The 26,438-nt window shown below is 42.7% G+C and overlaps 1 protein-coding gene across 6 annotated transcripts in view; it reads left to right on the top strand.

The window, feature by feature from the left end:
- The window catches only part of IKZF4 (IKAROS family zinc finger 4), an 86,975-nt gene that overhangs the window by 25,747 nt on the left and 34,790 nt on the right, over nt 1-26,438 (top strand). For 4 of the 6 annotated variants that reach the window (XM_044449494.1, XM_044449493.1, XM_044449492.1 and 1 more), the window contains 2 exons: nt 9,683-9,737; nt 20,904-21,008. In XM_044449494.1, the coding sequence (XP_044305429.1) occupies nt 9,698-9,737; nt 20,904-21,008 (145 nt within the window). In that variant the 5' untranslated portion in view covers nt 9,683-9,697. Of the gene's footprint in view, nt 1-9,682; nt 9,738-15,965; nt 16,112-20,903; nt 21,009-26,438 lie in introns of those variants that run through there. The other 2 variants (XM_044449497.1, XM_044449496.1) reach the window with 2 other exon arrangements.

The following is a 26,438-nucleotide window of genomic DNA, read 5'->3' as shown; positions in this document are numbered from 1 at the left end:
TTTCAAATCTAGACACACAGGGAGTACAGCTGGGAGAAGCAGCAGGATAGCTGAACCGGCCTCCATGGGATACAGCAGCTTTTATAGTAACACTCCTATTGCTGTGATATAACTAACATATTTCAAGTGTTGTCAGTCATCTGGTTATTAAATTGCTAAGTAAACCATTTTGTCTGCTTGTGTTCATTATGCTTCAGATGAAACCTGAATATATCACCAAAATAATCAAATCTACCCTTTTAAACTACAGGATTTATAAATATTTGTGAGGCTCTTTAGCACATGTTCACCTAGTTTCAAGTTACTGGATAGTTGTAGCTCCACTTCAGTAACCAGTTGCAATAAAATATCCTTTAATAGCTGTTAGCTCTAGAGATTTCTCTGCTGTGCAGGGATGTTGCCTCAACAGATATTCTCAACCTGTTTTTATCTGACTCTTATGTCCAGTTCTGAGCAATGCAGTTAACACTGGAATATGAAGCAGATATCATTGTTGGGCTGAACTTTATAGCGATCTTACATTTAAAAAAAAATCCATTCTTGATTAAGAACTGTATTTTATGTTCAGTTTGTATGTTCTGGAAATACTCTTGCTGGCTAAACTGTGGATGCCAGTTAGATTCCAAGAACAGCTTTCAGCAGCCAAGGAAGAATTATTCTCATTCAATGCTGGCTTTTCCCTAAAGGTACTTTCATCCAGTCTGGAATGTTTACCCATTATTTTGGCTTGTGTAATTTGCATAGCTAGAGTAAGGTAGGGTAAAGATATATTCTTCATACCAGAGTAACGTACATTCCATGGAAACTGAATTTCTTCACAACCTTGTCTGCTATAAGGGAGCTTCCTAAAGAAAAGCACATAATGTGTAATTAAATCAAGGAAGTTATTGCCTCATAATGATGTGAATGCCCAGCTGTTGAAAAGTGTGTGTGTCTGTATGAACATGCACATGAATGTTGTGTGGGAGTGGTAAACATTACATTGACTTTTAGACAGTATTGGACTTCACAAGTCTAGAAAATACCACAGTCAATTCTTGGTTGTTTGAAAGCATGGTTATGTATAGCATAAAAGTGGAATTTCTGCAGTTGCAAAGTACTGATTATGGGGCAAGACTGAGTGTAATCTTTCTTAGTTCAGTTATGAGCAAAATTGTTGATGGGCACAGTGTCAGTTGCCAGTTCAGAAAAGCCCCATTATCTGTTATCCAAAGCTTCCTGTTATAGTGCTGCAAGGACTGTTCTGAGGATCTCACCTATTACAGATGGGACTCCAGGGCTACAGCTAGTAGACATAATAACCAGAAGTGTTATTCCCAAGGTATGATGTGAAAGATAACGTAACTTTCTGAAGCTAAGTGGATCTGGGTGTTACTGTGCCTAGATAGGAAACTGTCTAGGGAATCTGTGTAAATCACAAGTTCCATCATGGAAGAAAGGCAAGATATAAATGAAATAAAGGGGTGGGGGTTTAAACTGAAAAAGTAGTATGATTGCTTTAAGGATGAACAAATGATAGACAGATATCTGTGCACGGATGTGTACCTAGGACCATAATCTTTGTGAATTTACCTAAAAAGCTGTACCATTGCTGGTTTTGTTTTGTTCTGTTTTTTTTTAATTCAATATCTTGGACTAAGAGGGAATGAATATTGTCACTTTACCTTGCTTCTGGACTTCTCTGATTAGAGAAGTGATTAGAGTCACGGAGAATAGTGGATCTCTTATTCGAACCCAGCACAGCAATTTTCAGTAAGAATGAGTCAGCCCATGGATGCCTTTAGATATCATCTAGGTCTGTGAGAGCTGCTTTTCTGTTAAAAGATCCCACATGGCTTAGGACTGTACTTAGATGTCATTATATGATCTCCCATGCCTGGATGTTTCCATGATTGTGACACAGATCACAACAGCATGGGTTCTTCTCATGTGGGGAATTATGTCTAAAAGGCATGTGAGTAATTACCCCAAGTAGATAAGCAGACTGATAATGATTCCTATATCTCTTTTTTTTTAAAAAAGGGCATGTAATGGATTTCTGATATTCAGCTTTTAGTAAATCATTCAAAGAATGGCATTTTATAAAATAATATCTAAAATGGGAATTGAGACAGGGATCAGAGGTGGTGTGCCTGAGCATACCAGTTGCTGGGGAACTTGGGCAGGAGGTCAATGTTGCCCTCGTATCCTGCTCATGAAGTTCTCTTGAGCGGGTTGGCCGCTACACGAACGGAATGCTGATCCAGAGGGACCCTGGGCCCAATCCAGCATGGCTTTTCTTATGTTCTTAAACCTTCAGTATAGATAATTGTTGTCATAATGTAGTTTTTAAGACCTTATTGCTTGGCCAAGGAATAAAGAGGAGAAACTATTCAAGCCTCGGGAATGACCAGTTTTTATTCACTCAGTTTTTACTCGGCATCTAGGCAATGACATCGGGAAAGTTCACACAACACAACAACCTACCCTGTGAATAAGCTATGCAGTGCAGGTTGTTAATGGGTCACCATGGCTTTCCCCCTTTATCCCCCTCAGGCTCCTAGCAGCTACCTTGCAAGACTTCATGGCTGAAGCTTCCTAGTTTTTTCTCCCTGTTTTTCTTCATGATGCCTTTTCAGTTGCCAGTTGCCACCACAACTTCCCCCCACTTCTTTTTTTTTGGGGGGGGGGAGATCAGAGAAGGGCTTTTCATTATCTTTTTGCAACCTTTGCTAGTACCAGCTAGTGAAAGCCACTCCACAGTACTTAAGAGGTACACTGGGGCAGCCACACTGGTTCCAAAACATCAACAAAGGTATTTCTTGGGTGTGTAGGTGTACACTTTTGGATGATTAAAAAGTCTTTCCTGTTCATTTTTGTATTAAGAGTCTGTTGTCAACGTTTTTAAGTACCAGCCATGGACACTGGCCAAGCAAGGCTGCAATTATCTTGTTACTTTGCTTCTCAGGTGGATAGTGGTGAGCTGTCAAGCAAAAAGCAAATCTGCAAAAAGATCTTTCTTTGTGAAAGAGAGTGGCAGTACATCAGTGAGCTCCTTTAGTTTGGAAGAGACATGATAGTGTTCATTTCCTCCATCTTTTGCACCCTCTCCTGAAGCTCTAGTTACCCTAGAAAGGGAAAAAGTACATCCCAATACATTTACAAGAGTAGGGTTTTGACAGTTGTCAGTAGACAAAATTTCTTTTAAAATAGGTTTATCACAGGACCAAACAATTTTCTGACAGGGAAACATACAGCCATGAAAACGGTTTATTTCACGGTCATAGAACCCTGTTTAGTCATTTGACAGCTGTCATATGAGAAGCAAAGTAACAAAATAACATGTTGCAGTCTTGCTTGGTTGATGTCCATGGCGGGTATCTACTGTAGTTTGATAGGAGACATTTATCCAGACACCGAGGAGGCAAAATTTTTCTTAATAGTCACCTACAAGTATTAAATGTCCATTTCAGTTGGGTTACAGAGGTATGTTTTAATTGCTTGTTTCTTCTCATCTTGATTTCTTCTTCTTTACCACTAGTTCATTACAAAAAATTAAAATTCAAAGCATTCCTCACTTCTAATACCCTGGGTACAGTAAGTAGGAAGCAATGAATTAAAAAAATAAGAATTACAGAACAGTAGGACTTACAAACAAGGAAATTTTAATTAAGAGTGGAAAGACATTTGCTGAATGGGATTTACCTATGAGCTCACATAGAAGGATCTTGGACATTAAGAAGGCAAAAAAGCTTAATGCAGTGTTATATTAAGTACTTGCATGGAATTGCCATTTTATTTCAATTACTGGATAATTAGGGTAAACTAGTGATTAACTATTGCTAAAAGAAGCAATCTCTCTGTGTAGAAGCAATTTTTGCTATCATCTGGGACTACTACTAAAGAGGAAAGTACTGGGGCCTGGACCCTGTGCATGCATCTGTAGAAGGAAGAAGTGCAAGCAGTGTGAGTCAATGTGGCATAGTGATTAGAGGGCTGGAGATCTTCTTGTCCCCACATGGACACAAAGAACACTGGGTGATTCTGGGCCAGTCACTGACTCTCAGCCTACTCTCTCAGGTTTGTTGTGAAGAGAAAACGGAGAGCAGGAGGACGTGTAAACCACTTTGGGTTGGAGGAGGACGAGACCAGTTTGGGTTGGAGGAGGACAAAAGGCGGGGTGCAAATGCAATAGTAATACATAAAAAGCTTTTGGGAAAAGTAAAGATTGTCTGGCTTCTAATACCATCTATCAGTTCAGTTTAGTGAGAAGCACACAGCTGTATAAGTTCCATGAACTGGTGCAATATTAAATATGAATTGCTAATTTTCCTTCCACACCTCATTCAAACAAATGCTGATCTTGTGGAGAATGCTCTAGTGAGTGAACTAGACCAGTGGTTTTCAACCTTTCCCCATTTGGGGACCGGTGAAAACAGGAAAACCACCTAGGGGACCGCTGAGGCAGAAACAAAAGGCACCATAAACATAATACAACATTCTGTATATCAGTGTCCAAACACAACACCAAAAAATGAAAATTCTCCAAAACAACCAGAAACCGAGCAACAAAAAATGCCGACAAAAGAACAAAATACCGAAATTGGCACAGCATGTCTCCCAGCTGGCTCCCACTGAGCTGTCTCTTCCCTCCCCAGCACACCCCCTTCAGATGTGAAGCCAACAGAGGAAGAGGTGGTAGAGCGCAGCCAGCCCCCGTGTAGATCTGCAGCAAGTGGGATGCGCCCCCCCCCCCCACAGACCAGCAGGAAATTGGCCCACCAACAGACCCTTCATCTTACCTGGATTCAGCTTCATTTTATTGGCCCTTATCCAGCCCATTACTGAACTCAGGCACAGGTCTAGAACAGCCACCACCTCGCCTGGGTCAAATGAAAAAGCAAGGCAGAGCTGGGTGTCATCAGCATACTGGTAACACCTCAGTCCGCACTTCCAGCTTACCTCACCCACTGGTTTCATGTAGATGTTAGAAAGCATGGGGGACAGAACTGAGCCCTGTGGGATTCCATGGCAAATCTGTCATGGCACAGAGCATCAGTCCTCCAGTGCCACCATCTGGAACTAGTCAGCCAGTGAGGAACAGAGCCAGGACAAAGCAGTGCCACCAGCTCCAAACCTGGCCAGCCTCTCAAGGAGGATACTATGGTTGATAGTATCCAGGGGTTAATCCTCTCCTTCAGTTTCTCAGTTAGCCAAGATGGGCAAGGATCGAGTGAACAGGCTATGGGACAGACTTGACCAAACATCCAGTCCACATCCTCAGGCCACAATAGCTAAAACTCATCCAGTAAGATGGGAACAGACGGTGCACTGGACATCTCTGCCAGTGGCACTGGGATAACTATGGTGTCCAACTTGCAACAAATCCAAGCGACTTTATCCTCAAAGTGTCTCACAAATTCATCACAGCAGATCTCCAAGGGTTTGATGGTGTCCCATCTTGGGCCAGAATGTAAAAGACCCCAAACCACATGGAAGAACTCCACTGGATGACACTTCAAGGGTGCAATGGAGGTAGCAAAGAAGGACCTCTTTCCACCTTCATCACCACAAAATGGGCCTGATAGTGGGCACTGAGCCATGTTCAGTCAGACTCATTCTGAGTTTTCCTCCACCTGAGCTCTAGCCATCTACCCTCCTGCTTCATTGCTCACAGTTCTGGCATATATCAAGGAGCTGGATGGGGAAGGAGGGTGCCTGGAAGTGATCATCATGCCATCTCTGTATTCCATGGTGTGACCTGGGCTTCACCAGGAGCACCAACTGAGCCCTCTGGAAACCTCCTAGATCTATTCATCTCCAGGGATGGACCAGCTTATTGGGTCCCCCAGCCTTGCAGAGGGGAAAGGGGGCCAAAAGTCCAATCTTCGAGGAAGTGATCTGAACATAACAAAGGGGTTGATGTTGGTAGTTGGGGGTGGTGGTGGTGGTGGAGGAGGACATTTAATTAATTAATTAAAATATGTATATGCTGCCTAGAGATGCTTTAGGTTGAGTAGGCAGCATATGAACATTATAAATAAATTAATAGGTAAATAAATGCTAACCTCCACCCCCACTACCAGATCATCATCTTCCTGCCCAGTCAAGAAAAACAAGTCCAGAGTGGGACCTTCTATATCCATTGGGCCATTGACATGTTGAAACAGCCCCATGATTTTCTTGGCAGCCATGAAGTCCTGAGCCCATTTTATTTCAATTACTGGATAATTAGGGTAAACTAGTGATTTACTATTGCTAAAAGAAGCAATCTCTCTGTGTAGAAGCAATTTTTGCTATCATCTGGGACCACTACGAAGGAGAAAAGTACTGGGGCCTGGACCCTGTGCATGCATCTGTAGAAGGAAGAAATGCAAGCAGTGTGAGTCAATGTGGCATAGTGATTAGAGGGCTGGAGATCTTCAGAATGGGCATTGAGCTCCCACAGGGCCATTCTCCTGGGGGTGCTCAGCACCAACTCTGAGGTGATGGTCCATCAGCTCAGGCAGGGTGTCTGGTGGACAGTGTACCAGCAGGTTCCCTAATTTGTCTTGATTGCGCAGTGTAAGGTACAAGTACTCCAGATCCACACTTGAGTGAACAGGGAGCCTTGTGAGGGGAAGAGAATCCCTGTGGAGGATGGCCACATACACCCCAGCCCCAGTGATGTTGGTGTTGTACCGAGTACCTGGGAGGGCACAGCTGGAAGACAGCAACCACCCTCTTCCACCCAGTTCTTGGTATGCAAGCCAGGTTGGCACCCAAAATCCCCAATTAGATCATGGGTGAGAGAGAGCTCTTATTAAGTACCAACCTGGCATTTAGCAATGGCACCACAAGGCCCGAGGAATTGACATGATTGCCAGGAATCATCTGGTAGAGGGAGAGATCAGAAGAGGGGATATCAGTAAGGCAGCCATATCTTCTTCTGTGTGAGCCAGGTAGAGCAATACAACCTTGCCTCCCCCAGCCTCTGCGTCACACCAGCAAAGTGCCCCTCTGCATCCATCAGTTCAGTTTCTGCCTCTAACCAGGGAGGTCCGGGCAGAGGAGAAGGGCAGCGCAGGTGGTGGTGGGGCTGGCAAGTCAGGGTCTCATGGCGATAGCAGCCAGATAGAGGAGCCAGGCGGAAGGGGAGCCAACTAAATAGACTGTGGGGAAGGACTTCCTGCCCATGGCCCCACCTCCCTCAGCCTCTGGGCCATCTTGGTGAAGTGGTCTGCGTCTCTGCCTGCACTGGCCCAGTTACTTTGTCTTGTTGCTGTTGTTGTGAAGTGCCAGTAGAGATCTGTATTGCAAAGCACCTGTCTGGTGTTTTGGAGCCTACGGGCGAGAAGGGAAGGGTGCAGCTCACTACAAATGCCATACTTCTGTCAAAGCATGCACTGATGAAGCCCACAAAATGTGGATGAGTTATCTTTGCGGCAGGACCGGATGTGCCTCTGTCGTGGTTTTCAGAACATGCGATAAGACTGGATAGTGCATGGGGAGGAGGGGGAAGAAGTTCTTTCTTGCTTCTTCTCTCTGGTTTTTGGTGGTGTTACATGACCACTTTTCCCATGCGGAAGGTTTACAACTTTTTACATGGCAGTATGGTGAGCTAGCTGTTGAATGACCACATGACTGAGGGCAGCTGACAGCGGGAAATTGAGAGTAGGGGGTGTTAATGCAAGGTTCCTCACTTGACCACTGGCCCTCTTTGCAGTCAGAGATGGAAAGTTTTAAAACCTTATGGTAAGTGGTAGCTGGATTCTATTCTTAGTCTGTTCAGTGGTTGAGATAGAGATTGAGCAGAATGTGTTTCTCCATTTCCTAATAATGTTCAAGCTTCTTGCTCTCCAATGAACTGCCATTAATATCTTAACAGATTGCTGTTAATCCATGTGGATTCGCGTGTTCCCTTCTTGTGCTTTGTAAATACATGCATCTTTCCAGATCTGAGACCTTGGATTACCAACAACCATGCTTTGCCCTCTTAAATTAGGAAGACTTTCCCAGTCAGAGACTCATTGGACCAGTTGCTTTTGAGAGAGGACATACAGCCATCAGCTGTGACCTTTTTATTTCTTATATGCACTTATTCTTTTATTAACATTGTATTGTGAGATTTTAAAAATAAAGCGAATAAAATAGGGTTCTTTTCCTGTAAGAAAACTGCAGTACTCTTGTTCTTAGAAATTACTTCTCATTCTTTAATTCTACTGCAGCTAAAAGCAATTTTGTTTTGTTCTGCATTCAGTTGCCATGAAAGATAGCTGACATTGTCTTCCAAATCTGGAAGCTATTTCAATGTCCATCAATACCTACACCTTTCTTTTGACATAAGGGCATCCCCGGACTCTACTTCTGGAGTTCTTGCATTGTACCCTTCCCTTTTTAATAATTTGTATGCAAACTGTTTTATTAGTCCATAGGTGTAGCATATTGTAAATGCTTACATGGTAGCATATTGTAAATGCTTAATTCTATGTTTCCCTTGTGTTCTGCAACCTGCACCTATACTTTGACTTAAGAATCTAATCTATCTCAAGAAATCATAGTTCCTAATTGTTTTTCCCACTGAGTTCTCATTTCTCAGCTTACCAGCAGGCAGTTACAATGTGAATTCAAAATGGTAAAATTTGTGGTTGTTTTTTATGCATTTTTTAAACATCCAGTGTAATTGGAAAGACATTTCAATGGATAAAATGTTCATTAGCTCTGTGGGGTGCTGAGTAGCAAGCTACATGCAGCATGCTCCACTGTGTTCTAGCATGATCTTTGAAAATGCCTATTTCTGTGTTGCTCAGTGATGTCTTCTATGAGTGTTCAGTCTCATTGCCCAAACAATTATTCCTTTTCATTGATAAAATGAAGCTGCACTCTTGCATATGGAACTTGGTATTACCTGATTGTTGTACTTTTGTATACACCAGCATCAATCTTTAGTTCAGACTCAGCTCAAAGAGCAGATGACAGCAGAGAGTCAGTTCTGTTGAAAATGAATTGCATTGGACAGTTGTTACTGTACCTTGCTACTGAAGAATTCAAAATTAGCTGTGGCCTGTGGCCACATGTGTTCTAGACCAATGAAGATTGAATCCAGCCTTGCTCATCAGATGTAAGACTGACAGCTGCTCCTTCTTTGCAACCTTTGAAGCAGTGTTTAACTTCTGTTTCGTGAACTAACGCCATTTGACAGCCTCCTTCCTTACATAAAGGGCAGTGCAATTCAAACGCAACAGAAAAAAGACCTACTGAAGTCTTGCTGCATGGATGCCACTGTATGAAAGTTACATGCCAGTGTGTATGTCCAAAACTTTTATTTTCAGTGGGGCACTGAATATGTATATGTTAACTCACTTTTCTATTTCCATGTTGCCAAACTACAGCTTAGTATGCTTCTGCTCCTAGATTACCATCTGGCATCTATGCCTTATGCAGTTCTATAGTCCAGCTGGAGATTATTTTTTCTTCTGTTTTGTAAAACAGTGATAAATTATTTTCTCAGTGTTGTTAAAAATAGTGCCATGGTAGTGACCACAGTTGCACTGTGTCTCCAAAACTGTGTGTGAATAAAAGATGAAGTGGTTTAAGTTCTGATATTTTAGGAGGCTGATGTACCCACATGCAACAGGAATATGCAACAATGGGGGAAGGAAATCTTGCCAACGGCTCTTGTTTTAATACATTCTGACATACCTCTGTCTCTCTTTTGCTTCAGCACAGTGTCTTAAAGATGGATATAGAGGACTGCAATGGACGCTCTTACATAACTGGTATGTTCTTAGTTGTCTTTCTCAGATCTCCAATTTAGATTTTAGTGCTTTTCATCTTGAGTTCTACTCATTACATTTTATACAAGACAAGTGTAGGGCTCCCTTTTGGCTACAGTTTCTAGTTCAGGCACTTTTATATTGGAACATTTTGAATGGCTAAGGCTTTGAAGAGTCACCTGACTTCCTTCCAACAGCTTCCAGATGTTGCCGCTCATTTCAGCAAGCTATTCTTAGTAAGTGCTCTTTTCAGGGACAGTCCCTATATCTACTACTTGCTTCAAGATCTGAAGAGTGAAAATGTAGGAAAATAACCTTCTATCCACCTTTGTGCCAGTAGGGTTGCTCCAAGGACTGACTGGCATTGGAGCTATTGCCTCAAGGATCCCAACATTTAGCCTCTCCTGGTCAACTGGCCGATGACCTGGTAATTCTTTCAGCCCATACTCAGCTCGGGGCAGTGTTCCAAACCTGATGCAGGAGACCATGCTCCACCTGGTCATTGCGCATCAATCTTGTGGATCATAGACTCACACAGTTGGAAGGGGCCTAGCAGACCATCAGGTCTAACCATCTCCTCAATGTAGGATTCACCCATCCAGATTTTAACCAGACCCCACTCAGCTTCGCTTCCTAGATTAGGCAGGATCAGGCATTTCAGGCTATACAAAACCTATAGTATCACAATTATTTTCTCCCTGGCTGCTGTTGGTTTGGAGCAGCACTCCAAATTCAGCATAGCTAGGTTTGGATGCCCATATTCCATTAGTCTACTTTTCCATTAATAGGTGGTGTGGCATGACATGCTACAGGGAGAAGCTGAGAAAAAACATTAGAGCTTGGTATCCGCCCACATGCCAAATTTGGCATGCATTTTTACTATTAAATATAAAAGAGACTTGCAACATAGGACTGTAATTCATAGCAATTAAATTAGTTTCTGTTTTAACAGCATTGCCCTTTGTAAACTACATATTGGGGTACAAGACCTTTTTCTGATGGGGAACAAAAGACCAATGGCTATGTGGGTGCCACATGAAGCAGCCTTGCTAGCAGAGGGAAGAGCAGCTGCGTTCCTACTGTGTGCATCCTCCCTGCCACCCACTTTATCCCCAATCTGAGATTAGTAAAAACAGTGGGGATTCCTCTGGGGCAAGCCCTGTGCCCTACCAGAACCTCAGAGACTCCATGGACCAAACTGGGAAGCTTAGTGCATCTGCAGTTCTTACGTTTGCTCTAGCTATTTCTGCATGTTTATCAGTTTGAAGATACTCGATTTGCTAAGAATTTAGAGCAAATCTTTGCATGCAGGCTGAAGGAAAAACGATGGCCACATCGTTTGGCTAGTATTAGTAGTTCTTGCAGAACTCAAGTTGGTTTCTGGGTCCTCTTGCTATCAGCATGTCTTGATTCTACATGTCTGTGTTTTTTATATTCATGTGATCATAGACTAATTTTTTGTTATAAGTAAATATATTCAGTATGAGCCTAGAAAGATTTTGGCAATTGTTATAGTAAAAGTATTCAACTTTAAATGATGGGTACTCTGTGGTTAGGTAAGTTAAATGAAATAGCCTTTCCATTGATGAATCCACATTCATCGTATAGATTACTTTAAATACCCACTTGGCTGAATTTTAATCTTTCCCTGAACATAGTCTTTCAGAAGAAATATAGAGACAAGGTTAAGTCAGGAGCTATGAAAGCAACTGCTACCAGTGAGTTCAGTATCAGAAGTACACTAATTAATAGTGTTAAAATATATTTTAGTAATGTTAATGCAAACCGTTAAAGGCATTTTCCAAAGAAAAGTTGTGACATGAGCAGGTAAGAACACTTACTGAAGAAGCATTTGATCCATGCATATTTATTATTAAATAAATTCAATTTCCAGTAAATGTGCAAAGAATTGGAAGCATTAGAAAGGAAAAAATATAGGGCAGGGAAAGGCGTGTGTATTGGATCACTTGGTAGATAAACAAAAACAGTGTTTTTCCATTAGTTTAGCTCTCCCACAGTATTTAAGTAGTGAGGGTCAAAAAAATTAATAAGGTGCTAAAGGAATGGATTTTTCCAAAAACTAACAGCTACTGATTTTGAGAAAAAAAACTGTGAAAGCCTGCATAACCAGAAAATAAGCTATATAATCTTATTCTGCTGTTTATTTGTTTTTAACAATTGGACAGAGTAATTAAAGTAATTATAAATCAAAGAAAAATGATAAAGGCTTTTTGTACATAAAATGCATTGATGTGAATGACAAACGATATGGATTGAGAGGGATTTGGAAGGAAACACTGGCAAAATGAGCTGGCTTCTTTGTCTTGAAAGCTCCACTCAGTGTGTGGCAGGGCTGACTGTACACAAAGCTCAGGGAGCTTTTTGTGTCTTCTGGCATATGGGAAGAGGCAGTGAAATGAGCAATCCCTTCTCACCTCTGCCCTGTTAGAGCTCTTGCTGCTTCTGCCATTCCTGTCTCCAGTTGCCAGTACAGCCCCCCAAAATGCAGTGTCTGGTATAACAATGCAAACCTGATTGCTGCATTTTGGGGATTGCAAATGCTACCAAGTCGGTGCTATTCTTCCTCTGGGGGGTGAATGGGATTGGGACCCCCTCTTCATGGTGCTGCTACCCGTAGTGCTTCCAGAACTGGGTAAACTGCAGCTGCTGTGTGTGGGCTTTTTGAGGAACTGGCATTGGCAGCCTCCTCACCTGTCACACCTGCCACTGCCCCAAGAAGTCACTCACACTTTTCCCCTGAGCTGCCAGTGAGCACAAAGCCCTGGTTCTATTTGTGGTGTCTTCAACTAGGAGCAGAACTCCTGCTTCCCATAATGCAATGCCCAGTGCGACAGTGACGTGGTGCTGAACTTGTGAGTGGTGGCTGGGTGGTGTTGGTCTGGAGCCAAGCAGGAGCTCGGCATCTGCTTCAGAATGCCACGGCACTGCCTTCCCTACCAGGGTGAGGAAAACTGAACCAATTCAGCAAGCAGATGGTGAGGGTTGCTGGTGGTGGTGGGCAAGGGCACTGTAGGGATGGCACTCTTTCATGTCTCATCTCGTGTGGTGGCATGGCTTGGGCCATCCCTAGCTGGTGATGGCTAGCAATCAGACTTACCCCTTCCACTCAGCCTTTCCCAGTGTGATGCCCTTCAGACCTGAGCAGTGGCAGCTCCTTTCATCCTCTGCCATCATGGCCAACACACCTGGCGGGTATCACAGTAACAAATAATGGTTGACTGTGCTGACTCAAATGTATCATTTCAGGTCGCTGTTTTGCAAAATGCTGATTAACTTTTCATTCCTCAATGCTGGTCAATTATCTAGACCAGCAAAGGCCAAATTGATAATACTCAAGAGGAGGACAGAATTTAATAAAGACACCTGCTGGTGATCAGACTATGGGCACATGATGCACAAAGTACCTACTGTTTTAGACAAATCACAGCTTGTCATGGATTGTTTCAAGTCCTATTGGGCTGTGAATCCGTTGTAACATGTTAATACAATTGAGAAGTAAAGGGAACTCCACTGGCTTAAGTGTAGCAGATGTTTTCCTGTTCTATGGGAATTTATAAGAAGATACTGTGAATCCACAGGTGGTGATGAAGGGTCAGCAGAGAAGCAGTGCCTGGCTGGGCGGGTGGGTTAATTCCGTTTTCTGCCTTCTGTGATTTGTGCTTTTTATAAAATGGAGTCCAGTATGTTGCGAGTGATCTGTCTTCTTTTTCAACGGAGCTGTATCTGTACTGCATTTGTGACATTAGTGTATCAACATGGATCAAGAAGAGCTTGCTGATAGGTTGACACATTTATACAAGGGGGACAGCAGGGATTGTGTCTGATTTGTTGACTAAAAGTAGTGCAAGTGAGCCAAGTGAATAGTTCTGTTCAGAGAGATTTCATCTGTCATTCCCATTCACATGCTTAGCTGCCTTTAAGCCCCAAAAAGGTGTGTGTTCTTAATAAGAACAGTCAGGTTTAAGATTTTCATTCAATAAAAATGTTTCAGACTGATTTTGAGAAGCACGGAAAAGTTTTTCTCCACCCAGGAGTCCAGAAATGTGCTTGTCAGAGGGGCATAAGTAATCCCCGCAGTAATCCCTTTTTCAGTTGCATTTGCATGTTTCTTAAATACCTTTCTACAAAAACAGAAAAGCAAACAAACAAATCCTCTTGCAACTTGCAAAAAAAATTAAGACGTAACAGTTTAAATAGATAAAACAATTGACTATGAAATACTGCAACCTGCTAAAAGGGAATCATGAGGTAGTGGTTAAAGTACTCTACCGGAACTCAGGAGATCTGGGTTCTGCTCCTCACTTAGGCATGAAGCTCACTGGGTGATTTTAAGTCAGATGTTGATTATCAGCCTAACCTACCTCTCAGGGTTCTTGTGAGGGTAAAATTAAGAGGAGGAAGATCATGTATGTCTTCTTGGGTTCTTGCAGAAAAGGTCAGGATAGAAATGGAAGGCAGGCAGGCAGGCAGGCAGGCAGACATTGTTTCTTGTCAAATGCCTGGGAACAGAGGACAGTCTTAATCTGACATTGAACAGATGGCAGTGTTGGTGCAAGGTGGATCCCACTGGGGAGATAATCCCATATTTGCTGGGGTTTATGGAAATTGTAGTCAAAACCATCTGGAGGGCACTAAGGTTACCTATGCCTAACATGTCCCATACCAGCTCTCATATACAAGTGTAAATTATACCACTCAGGAGTGCTGAATATATATGTTGTTGTTTAGATTTGGCAGGTTAGAAATATATGGAAGTGTGAAATTAACACTATGTGATAAAAGCACAGGGCTGACTGGTCTAGAAAAATCTGAGAAACTGGCTATCAAGCTTTGAAAAAAATATACTGGCATCATTTGCAGTACTAACAATACAAACAGCTTCTGACTTGCAAATGCCTTCTCTCAAGCAAAGGCCCCAGCTTGCTCAACTGCTCTGAAACAGTTAGAGCTGGAACTTTAAAAATATTTAAATCATTTAATCTAATTGATAAAACTGTGTCTATTTAAAAAGGTGCCTCTGATTACCTGGGTGGCAGATTTTAACATGGTTGTTAATAAAAGTACTGATAAAAACATGGGAAGAAGGCACCATTTTGGAAAGGGAAGGGCTTCCTCTTTCTCTCACACAGGTGAGAATACACGTCTTCTCTGATATGTGTGCATCTTTTAAAATAAAAAGCTGCTTTGCCCTTTAGTGCTATTGATTATGCCAATTGATTAAAACAACATAAATAAACTAATCTTCTTATACTTCTTATTTTTCTGAGTGGATTTTTGAACAGGCATGCTAGGAATATAACAGGTACCAGGCATGTTTATTAATCAGAAGACAAATTTACCTTGTGTTTATGCTCCCAATTAAAAACAAAATTAAAAACAAACAAACTTCCTATATTTTCTGGAAGTACAGTTCTTAGGAGAAAAGACAGAATGGAGCATTCTTTTGAGTCAGGGCTTCAGCTGAATGATGGGTTATCATAGCAGGGCTAGTAAGTGAAGACAACTTTCCGAATACTTTAAAGTTTGAGTGAGAAATTATTTATAGTACCACTGAAAGTATTACCATCCAGAAGAACAGGATAGTATGTTTCACTTGCTTCCACACTCTGTCCATTATGTATCTTTGGTTGAAAGTGGAGGTACCTCAGTGTGTACAAGTAAGGAATGTTCAGCTTAAGGCATTTGTTTGCGCCTGTTGCACACCTGTAGTTTTAAATTGGTGAGGCAGAAGCAGATGGCTGCTTTATCATTACAGGATGAATTGATTGTATCAAATGTGAAGCCGACTCTAATAGATCTTTTTCCCCCATCAAATGCCGATGGAGCTTTTCATTGTACTTACGCTGTTTCTGCTGTCAGCTTCTGGAGATTTAAAAGCTCTTTGATGGAAGCTCTTACCTTTCTAGAGCAACACATTCTTTCCTGTACACAGCATCCATTTCTGTCACCAATGTGATGCAGAGTAGAGAACAGCTGTGGTGTTTTTATGTGGACTTTCTTGCCCCCATCTAGCTAGGCTGATGTTTTTTAAACTCACAAAAGAGATGCCACCTTGTAACTGTGATGGCTCTATTTTAGGAGACAGACAAGGCAGAAAGCATTAGGAGAGCATGCCTGAATCTCAGCGAAAGGGGACACTGCAGCCATACGGATTCCTGCTCTAATCGTGCTGCTTGACTGTAAAATGACGGCCGTTTCTCTCACTTCCAGGAATCTCTTCTTCCTGGAAGGTGAGTGGCTGAGTTCACCCTACTGCCGAGATGCAGCCACATACATTCACAGTCTGTATTCCAGTGCTGTTTCCAAGGAGTTGGCTGTGATAACACTCCAGGGTTTCTTCAGCAAGGTAGAATAATGTAAGTTAAATGGGAAGGGGAGGCTGTCTGAAATAACTCCATGCTGTTTCTGTTTTTATTTACACTGGTGCCATTAGGGGTGGGCTGGGTGTTTCTGATGCCATGCAGAGCAGTGGAAGAAGTCACTATTTAGATGCAGATAAATTGATCCCTAGGATTCCTTATCTGAACAGGGGGAATAGTGGCTGTTCAGAATGTAACTGCAAGCTATTGGATATGGATGAACAACAAAAAGGGCAAGATAAGAGCAGTGCCTGTTTATACTGAAGGCCCCTTTTCTCCTCTCCCCCTTTTACTGACTGGCTATTCAATAAAAGCCTAGGGAGAGGGAGGGACCATAATTCACTGTGAGCTGGGGAGGAGCAGAACAAATCCTAGATTCAGTTCATTGATGCTTAATTTGCTCTGGTGAGAGCTGCTTGTTCCTGTAGGCTGTTTTGCTAAACCACATTGAGTGGAGTGTGATTGCTTCTGGGTGCTCACACAGGTTTAGCATGGCTCAGATTCCCTTTTAGCTGTTTGAGGAATGGAGCAGTTCAGGGAAAAGGCCGCAGGCACTCCAGGAGAGGAGGATAAACATTTATTTTGAAAAAGATCTAATATTCAAAGGCACACAATTGTATGTCATGCTTACATTAAAGTTGAGTTCAACTGTTTGGAACAGTACATTTCCTTTCTCTTGGTGTATAGAGTATTATATTAAGCTGTATGAGCATGAGAACAACAGCTCATTCAAACTTGGAAGAAAACCACCTGTCTCTGCACTAAACCCTCACCCTTGAGTCTTTCTCCAGGAATGCTTCCTGCCTTTTAGAGCTTTCATTCTGAGTAGATAAGAGTGGTTCTAAACAATGGGAGTACTAAGCAGGGACTGAATTGTGGGAAGAAAGCCTCATAGAAAAGGAGGGGTTTGACATTATTCTTTGCTGCAGTGACTGCACCAAACATACCACTCCTAATGCATTAGCAGTCAATAGCACAAGGCTTGTTTGGTCCCTGCGTGAATAAATATATGTTATTCCTTCCCAAAGGCTCTGTCTGAAAGTATCCTAACTTGGAGATGGGCCTCCTGCAAAGTTTCACATTGCCTGAGGTGCCTCGTGCCTCCTTTACCCATCTCTCATCCCAGTGACCTTTCCCACTGCCGCATCAAAAGAAGCAGCTGCAGGGCTCTAATGAGACTGGATTTGGAGGCTCATGTGGCAAATTCTCTTCCTCCAAACACCCTGCAGCATCCTGAATTCTAGAAGTCAGGGAAAAGAGATCTAGGCTAGTCTCCTCCCTGAGTGTATACAGGGATCCTTTTTTAATGGAGGAATAATCATTCTTGTGAGCCTTCCTCTCCATCCTGAAGTGATATGACTCAGACACAGATTTTTACCACGTCACTGAGGACTAAGCCAAAAATATCATTCCAGTCTTTTAAAAAATCTTTAGTAAAGAATGCAAACTTGCAAAGTTGGCCAAACCACATGCATGCATAGTATTTGCTGTCTTCCTGAAGTTTGTACAATGGATGTTACAATCCTGGTTCAAATGTAACGCTCCTGATTTATTTATTTATTTTTGCATTTATATGCCCCCCTCTACTCCTAATGGAGTCTCTGGGCTTGCTAAACATACTTTAGCAAAACAGTATGAATATTTATGTTCCTTTCTTGTCTTTCATGCTCCAGTTGAGTGTTCATTTTGATGCTGTGATTCTGGATAATTTAAACTGGAGTTTTCTCAGTGTCTGTTAACTAACCATTATCTCTTAAGTCCTTGTTTGATCCTGGATAAAGATGCTGATTGGTAAAGAGCCAATTAAGAGAATTTTGGTTTAAATGGTCCAATACAATGCCTTATATTAACAGTACAATCCTATACACACAGACACACACACTCTCAGAAATTAGTTCCTTTTACTTACTTCCACTTAAGTGGTACAAGATTGCTACCTAGGTCAGAGTGCTTTGAATACAATGCGGAATCCCTGGTTTAAATAAACCAGGATAGAAGTGTCAAAACTTGCACACAATGGGAGGAGATAAGGGAGTAGCTCATGGGCCTGATGATTGTTCTTAACTTGCTAAACCATGCCAATATGTTGCATTCCAAAAGGGCTTATCTTATTCTCAGTTATTGTAGACAGCTGTTACCTTCATTTCCCCTACCCCTTGAGCTTGAAAAATCACCATGTCCCATCTTAATTTTGTCCTTTTAGAGTAACACACCCACTTCCTTTACTTTGTGTGCCATGCTTTAAAACTGCTGTTGTCCTAATTATTGACACTTCCAGTCATCAACACTTTGCATCCTTGTCTATCGTCAGCACATGCTTGGCAGATGGGAGTCAACTTGTCAAATCATATAATCCGTTTAAAAAATTGGTAAAGCTTAGTGAAGCATCTTTACCTGCCAAGTGCTCAAGAAGCTTGAAATGAATAGTGTCCATTGGTAAGGCATTGGTTAATGAAGCCCTTACGCAATGAATTGGACGATGTAAATAATGGCTAACCTTTTAAATTAGGAAACTTTGGCGGGTGTGTTTTTTCATGTCACGGTGCTACAAGAGAACCCAGTAAGCTAGCAAAATTCTACAAACTTCCTAACAAAGGTACTAATGCGAATGCTGCGAAGTTGACCAACTTTGATGTGTGTGTGTGTATGTATGTGCATGCATTTGTGTGTGTGTGTGTGTGTGTGTGTGTGTGTGTGTGTGAGGGGTCAGTAGTGTAGAGAGCATTGTATGTTTGGCTTTCTTTGGTTTGAATCCACTTAGATCTTTGTGAACACACCATCTGGAAGGATTGATAGCCTGATTAAGAGCGCAAAACAATTACAACATCTGGCGTTAACACAGATAAACAATAGTCCAGGTATCCTTGGGGTGAACTCAGTGTGATGGGAACTGTGGCATGGTTAATCAGGGCAACAACCTAACCTTGCCTAGTTTGTACGTCATGATAAACCATGGTACCCACACACTGTGGCATCAGCATTCACAGTTACCACTGGCACGTACAAACTGTGGCCATGGTTGCTTAGCTATCATATAGAATATCCCAGGATGACTTGGGCATCCGTGGCAATGCGAGAGCCAATTTAAGCCTTTTTGCTCCTTTTCAACAGGATATGAGAGTTTATGATGGGATACAAACACGGTTTTTCATTAGCACAAAGTGGCATTATATGGGCATTATATGAGCTGCAGGCAGCTATTTTATTTATTTATTTATTAAAACATTTCTATGCCGCCCCTTGCCGAAGCCTCGGGGCGGCACACAACACAAAATAAAATACAATAAAATACAAACATAACAATATAAAATTAGCAATAAAAATAAATAACAATATAAAAGAAGTCGCCCTGGCCAGATATGCCAGGGCAAACATTAAGCTGCCTATATAAAGCCCGCTGAACTGTTTTAGAACAAACGCATTTTTGTGCTACAGCAGTGTCAGTTTGCTGTGTGGGGGAGCGCTGGAAGTTACAGTACTTTTTGTGGACTAAGCACACATAGGACTGAGCTCTAACATAGTCTTTCCAGGTAAAGAATGAGCCAGGGTTGGGCATGGGAAGGTGGATTCTTGTTAACATAAAAAATAAAGATGCATATACTAAAAAGAAAGGTTTGGTTTAACTGTGCCTCTAGACTGTATAGCCTAGTGCAAGCAATTAGCTGCTCCAAAAGGAAGAGCTATCAGACCCTGCAAAACTAGTTTTGTAAACGCCAGGGTTCTGGGCACTTCCAGTATCATGTGATTTCCATATATGCTGCAAGGAACAAGCAGTTAATAAGATATGCAACTACTTTCCCATAAATGAATTAGAGAGGCAACTACTTCTGCTATATGTTCTCTTCTACTTGGACGCAACCGCAGTTCAAGGGAAGGATTTCTATGAAGAATATAATGTACTGGAACTTAATTATCTGCTTTAATATTGTCTTCTTCAGCCTAGATGTGGCAGTCACCATTTTTCCTGAAAAGCCATCCTATCAGTCTCTTCTTGCTGATTAAACACCGTATGACAAGTTTCTGTAGGTTGCTTCATTCACGTTGTGTGTTGTTTTCAAAAGCAGAGCATCCAACGGTGAAGCCATGTCTGCACGAGTCCTTATTTCTGCACTCACAGGGATTCAAAATTTACGTGAACATCCCTTTGTCCTGTAATTGGGCATGTGATATAACATCCTAAGTACTGCACCATGTAGTGCTTTCAAGCACTCAGGTAGCCTAGAGCAGCCTTCTCAACCTCCTGCCCTCTGAATGTGTTGGGTGACAGCTCCCAGCATTCTTCATCATTGACCAGGTTGGTCAGACTAACGGATGTTGATCCCAGTTATTTTGGCCATACACAGTGAAACAGTGTTGAAATTCTAAAAGTGTGTATAAATTCAGTCTGTGGAACATAAGAAGGCTGCTGTGCATACATAGTTAGGAATTGTCATCTTTCTTTTGACTGGTAGTCAGTTTTTGGCTCTGTTGACAAAGAGATGTTGATCCAGATGATCCTCTGATCATCTCAGATTGTGCAGTTTAAAGCCACCGCTGCAGATCTTTTTACTGTCTTGATGAATCTGGATTATGCTTCCTAGATCATTCTTTAGGAGTGCTGGTGAATCATTTTTCCTGCAAAGGTTTCAAGCTAGATCCTACTCAAGTGGAAGCAGGAGAGGCTGCCTTTCAGTTTTTCCAGTCTTCTGTCCTGGTCACTGGGGAAATAATGGCATGCCTTGAAATAGATTCTTAAAGAAAGACAGCACAGACTTACCCATGCTCTCTGCTTTATCCCCCACCTGCAAAGGTAATGGAGATTCCTCTTTGGAGAAGGAGTTCACCTCCACAATCGTGGGGCCGTCAGTGAGCACACCAAACAGCCAACACTCCTCACCAAGCCGCTCCCTTAGTGGTGAGTATATGCTCTTCTCATTTCACTAGTTTGCACCCAAAATATGCTTCACCATGTTGTGTTAATTCAGAGAATTGATCATGTGTCTAAAGGAGTGGGCAACCATATTCCTATCAAAAGTGAGCGTCTCTCAAGTAATCTGTTGAGTAGGTGTCATATGTTGGGGGGGAGTAGGGATGAAATCAGCAGTGGGTAGGGCCAGAGCCAAAAGGGAATGCATCCACCCCCCGCAACCACCTTTGGGCCTACAGCTCCCATCATCCCCCCCTCCACGCAAGCCGCCTTTATACCCTTTCTGCCTCTCTGTTCCTGCCCAGCAGGGTGCCAGGGTAGACTGCCATTGCAGGAAAGGCTTGAACAGATTGTGTGTGGAGAGCTTTTGAAAGTAGGCTAAGAGCTGGGGGTTGTCCATGCATGGGACTCCAAAGCAGTGGTTTGTTTGTTTATTTATTTAAAGTTTTTATATGCCATCCCCATTGCTACACAGCCTCTGGATGGCTCACAACAACAAATAAATAAAACAAATAAAATTACAGTTAAAACTTGGAAACACACTGGCTGCATAATTAAAACTATAAATATTAAAGTTTATTAAAATACTGTTTGAATAAAATGGTTTTGGCCTGGCGCTGACAAACAAATAACAACAGCGCCAGGCGGACCTCTCTGGGGAGCGCATTCCACAGATGGGGCGCCACCGCAGAGAAAGCCCTCCTCCGGGTACTTTGCTTCCTGATATCTCTTACAGAAGGCTCCGGGAGGAGAGCCCCTGCTGCCGATCTCAAGGGGTGGGAGGGCAAATATGGCCACAGGCGTTCCTTCAGGTATCCGGGTCCCAAGCTGTTAAGGGCTTTATAAGTAATTACCAACACCTTGAATTGAGCCCAGACTTCGATGGGAACCCAGTGAAGCTGGTAGAGGACTGGGGTTATATGAGAATAACGCCCAGTCCTCGTCAGCAACCTGGCTGCTCTCTTTTGCACCATCTGAAGTATCCGGACTGTCTTCAAGGGCAGCCCCACGTAGAGCACATTACAGAAATCCAACCGGGAAGTAACCAATGCATGCGTCACTGTTGCTAGGCGGTCGTCCTCCAGGTAGGGATGCAGCTGATGGATCAGCCGAAGCTGATGGAAAGCGCTCCTTTCCACCGCCGACACTTGAGCTTCCAAAGTCAGCTCCGGGTCGAGGAGCACTTCCAAGCTGTGGACCCTGTCCTTTAGAGGGAGTGCAATCCCATTCAGGACAAGATCCAAGTCACCTACCCAGGAGTTCGAACCACCTACCAGCAGGACCTCCGTCTTGTCTGGATTGAGCTTCAGTTTATTGGCCCTCATCCAGCCCATTACCTCGGCCAGGCACTGGTTCAGTACAGCCACTGCCTCACTTGGATTGGTTGAAAAAGAGAGGTAGAGCTGGGTATCATCAGCGTACTGATGATTCCGCAGCCCACACCTCCTGATGACCTCTCCCAGTGGTTTCATGTAGATGTTGAAAAGTAAGGGAGACAGAATAGACCCCTGCGGAACGCCATGGCATAACTGCCATGGCTCAGAGGTAAAGTCCCCCAGCACCACCTTCTGGCATCGGCCGTCGAGGTAGGAGCGGAACCACTGCCAAGCAGTGCCTCCTACTCCCAGCCCCCTTAGCCTATCCAGAAGGATACCATGGTCGATGGTATCGAAAGCCGCTGAGAGGTCCAGGAGGACCAACAGGGACGCACTCCCCCTGCCTCTCTCCCTGCACAGGCCATCATACAGGGCGACTAAGGCTGATTCAGTACCATACCCGGGTCTGAAGCCGGACTGAAATGGGTCCAGATAATCAGTCTCATCCAAGAGAGCTTGGAGTTGTCCCGCCACCTGGTTAACTGCAGTCTGATCTCATCCAAGGTCCAGATAAGAATTATCGGGTCTGTTAAGAACCTGCTTGTGGCCCTGAGAAAGAGCCAGGTTTCAGTATCAAAGTTAGCAATTTATCTGCCCAGTGTTTTTTGTAGTTGGCCTTAAACTGTGCAGTGACCTGCTGAAATATCTGCATGCATGCTTTTTAGTCTGAAAAATTGTATTACCAAGCAATTCTTGTTATGTTACCAGGGGAGAAGGTAGTGCAAGAACACTTTCTCTCATATTGTAATTGAGATTATTCAGGACAATATTAGCGATACTGTTCTAGGTAAGGCAGGAACAAATGATAGATGTGGGGGACTCTAGATTTAGAGGAAAATACTTCCATGCCTTGATGAATTCTAGCTTCAGCATTCTGCAATCACATTAATTTCCTTCAGAAATTAAAACATCAGATTTTGTGAAAGCTACCGAATCCTAGACAAGTGGATTAAGTTACCAAATTGCAGAATAAATACATGTAAATAATTAATCTTCTCAGACTTGTTTCTGACACATGTTTATCACTTGATGATTCCTTTTTGTGTCAATAAATTTATAATTCCAGTCCGAAGACAAGTTGTAAATATCACCGTGGAATCCAGTGTTAGTTATTTGGAAATGAACATTCCGAAATGCACTGCATTATGGTCTAGTTGGGCCAATAGAACATATAATCTCACTTGTTCAGTGTAGCATGAAAGGAATCCTGCATATGGACTGAACAAGCAGGAAATTAATATCTTCCCCTTTAACAGGGAGACGTAGGCTGATAGTGTTGCTTCTGATCAGTCTTGATTTCACAGCTGGTTCAGCCAGCAAGCTCATGCCCCAGTAGAGCAGGAATATTACATAACCTGTTTTGCCAGCCGAACCAGACACTGCTTTCCTTCTGTAAGGAAGGTTGCAGAACCATAGCCAGCCCTCCCTTCTCAGTCCAGGAAAAAAATAAACCCACTCATCCCGAGGGGATGGGAAAACATCAAAGTTCAGCCAGCATCAGTGTATCTGAGCAGCTCCTGCCCCAGTGAGCAGGCTTTCACTTCATATTTGTGCACAGAGGTGTCAACTTGTGCTGGATCTCCAAGATGTTGCTCCCAGGAAACCATTCTCTTCTTAATTCTCTCAATTCCAGTTTTTCACCTGTCCTAAGAACGTGAGCTGGTCACAGGTCCCATTTCCGTTCCCATTCCACACTTTGGCTTAAATGGTTTTTGGAAACACCACCTTAGTGTTTCTGTTGATGAGGAGGAGAGATGAAGAGCTGAGGATACTGGATGCTATGGGGCTTTGGCCTGCCTTGGCTCTTCGTTCCAAACAGAGACTAAATCTTGAATGACTCGAACCTCAAGCATATTAATCATGCCATTTGCTTTTCCTTCTTCAACCTATAAGATATCACTCTCCTAGAACAAGGAGCCTGAGCTGGGTAGTTGTTAGGTGAAGAGTGGATTCTTCCCTCTCTCTCCTGGAGAATTTTTAATGTCTGGCTTAATGGCTGACTTAAACCAACTCCCTTTTGTGGGCATGAATGGATCTCATTCAGTGTAACCTTGGTAGTTCTGAGCCTCCCGATTGTGTTGGTTGGCTGCTGTTCTAACCAGTAGAGCTATTCCCTATTATATGAGTGAGTCTTTCTTATCTATTTATTTATAAGCCAAGTAGCACAAAAAGACTCTCTTACATACTTTTACTTTTGAAGAAGCTTATATGCCGGGGTGGGTAACTTGTGGCCTTTCAGATATTTGGGCCCACAGCTCCCATCATCTCTCACTGTTGGCTGTGCTGTCCAGGACTGATGGAAGTTGTAGGCCAAAGCATCTGAAGGGTCACAAGTGGCCTGCTCCTGAAATATACAGATAAAGTCTATTATTCAGCAGCTAACTGAAGTGTTGAAGACTGCTAACTTCTTTTGGTTTTTCACACTAAGGCCAAAGTACTTTTAGCCTTTTGCCTGTCCCCAGGGTTGTATGAAGAATCAGCTGAAATGGGATTAGGCACCAGATAAGAAACCATTGGTGGTCATATTAAACTGTTTTTTATTGGAGAAGGATAGCTCTCTGTGGCACTACTGATATTCATGGAAGCATAGTATACTCTGTATTGTATTTACTTGTCCTGGGTAGCTATGTCTAGAGCTCTAAATTGCCATGACTTCAGTTACTATTTCCTGCTATCCACCATGCCAAATACAAGGAATTTGCAAAGGTTTGTTTTCTTAAAGAAATGCATGCTTTAACGTTTTGTTTGGTTTCAGAGTAAAAATTATGTAGAATTCTTGTTAAATACCGAGGTTTGTGAAGAGAGTCTACATAGTCTGCCTCTAACCAAAGTAATTAATGCCAAGATATTTAGTACGTATAGGTAAATTATTTACACTAGCGTTCTCCCCATGGCTGGAAGCAATGGCTGTGCTTTTCCATCACAAGCCTTCCCAGTTTCTCCGTTCTGTAGCATGATAGGCTGCAGCTGCATAGTGGGAAGAAGTTTATGCCGGTGATGACCTCCATTCTTTACTACTCTAACACTCTGAGGAATGCCACAGATCAAACAGTCTTTGGGAAGATCCATGGCAATTAGATGGTTCCTACCCCCTTAATTCTGTGTGTTGTGTCGTGTCATGCAGAGTCTATAGGCAACATCCCCCATTCCATAACCCCTGAGAGTAGCAAAAAGTGCCATTCTTGGGGCCATGCAAGGTGTGTCTGGAGCAGCTGGATTTGCTTTATCCATAACTAAAGAAGGGGATGTTGGACTTCTTCAGTGTGAAAAAAGAGTACATGGGCAAGAGGAACAGAACCTTGCTGAGATACTCTGCCCCAGACTTTTTTCTGATCCTAGAAAAGAGCTGGGCCAGAAGAAATACCTGGTGCAAGAAAGCATGAAGAGATGATGAGGCAGAGTAGGGTCCATCTCCCCTTTTCACCTTAAAAACTGCCACCTCCTTCTTTATAAGAACACAGGTCAGACATTTGAATAACAAACATGGATGATAGCTCAGTGACAGAGCACATGCTTTGCATGCAGAAGGTCCCTGTCCAGTTCCCATCATCTCCACATAGTTTGGGAGAGGCATTGCCAGTCAAGCTTGGGGAATGTGTGATCTTCCAAATAATGGTAGTCTGCATCTCACAGCATCTGCCATCAATGGTTATTTTGGCTAATTCTTATACGAGTTGCAGCATAGCACTTCTGGAGGGCCACAGTTCTTCTGCCACAGACATAGACTGTAGCACTCTGCCTGGACTGTTAGTCTGCTTTAGTGTAAAGGAGCTTCTTGTCTTTGAAACAAAATTTCCTGATCCCATCTACTTTGATCCTTCCTCTGGTGGTTCTTCCACTGTAGCAAAATGCTACAGAATGCTCTAAGAGTGATAGATTAGGAGGCGATTCGAACGTGAGAATCCTTCTTTCTAAATATGCTGCGGCTAAGGCAGAATGATTAAGTCTGGCTATGGACCAAAGGGAGAAGGGTGTTTATTTTGCGAGACCTTTAACAGCATTCCTTCTGAAATGAAGCCTACTCCATGTTTCAGTACACAAA

This window comes from Varanus komodoensis, unplaced genomic scaffold (assembly GCF_004798865.1).
Source record: "Varanus komodoensis strain SLA01 unplaced genomic scaffold, ASM479886v1 scaffold59_1, whole genome shotgun sequence".
NCBI lineage: Eukaryota > Metazoa > Chordata > Lepidosauria > Squamata > Varanidae > Varanus > Varanus komodoensis.
This window is presented reverse-complemented; position numbering and strand designations above follow the sequence as displayed.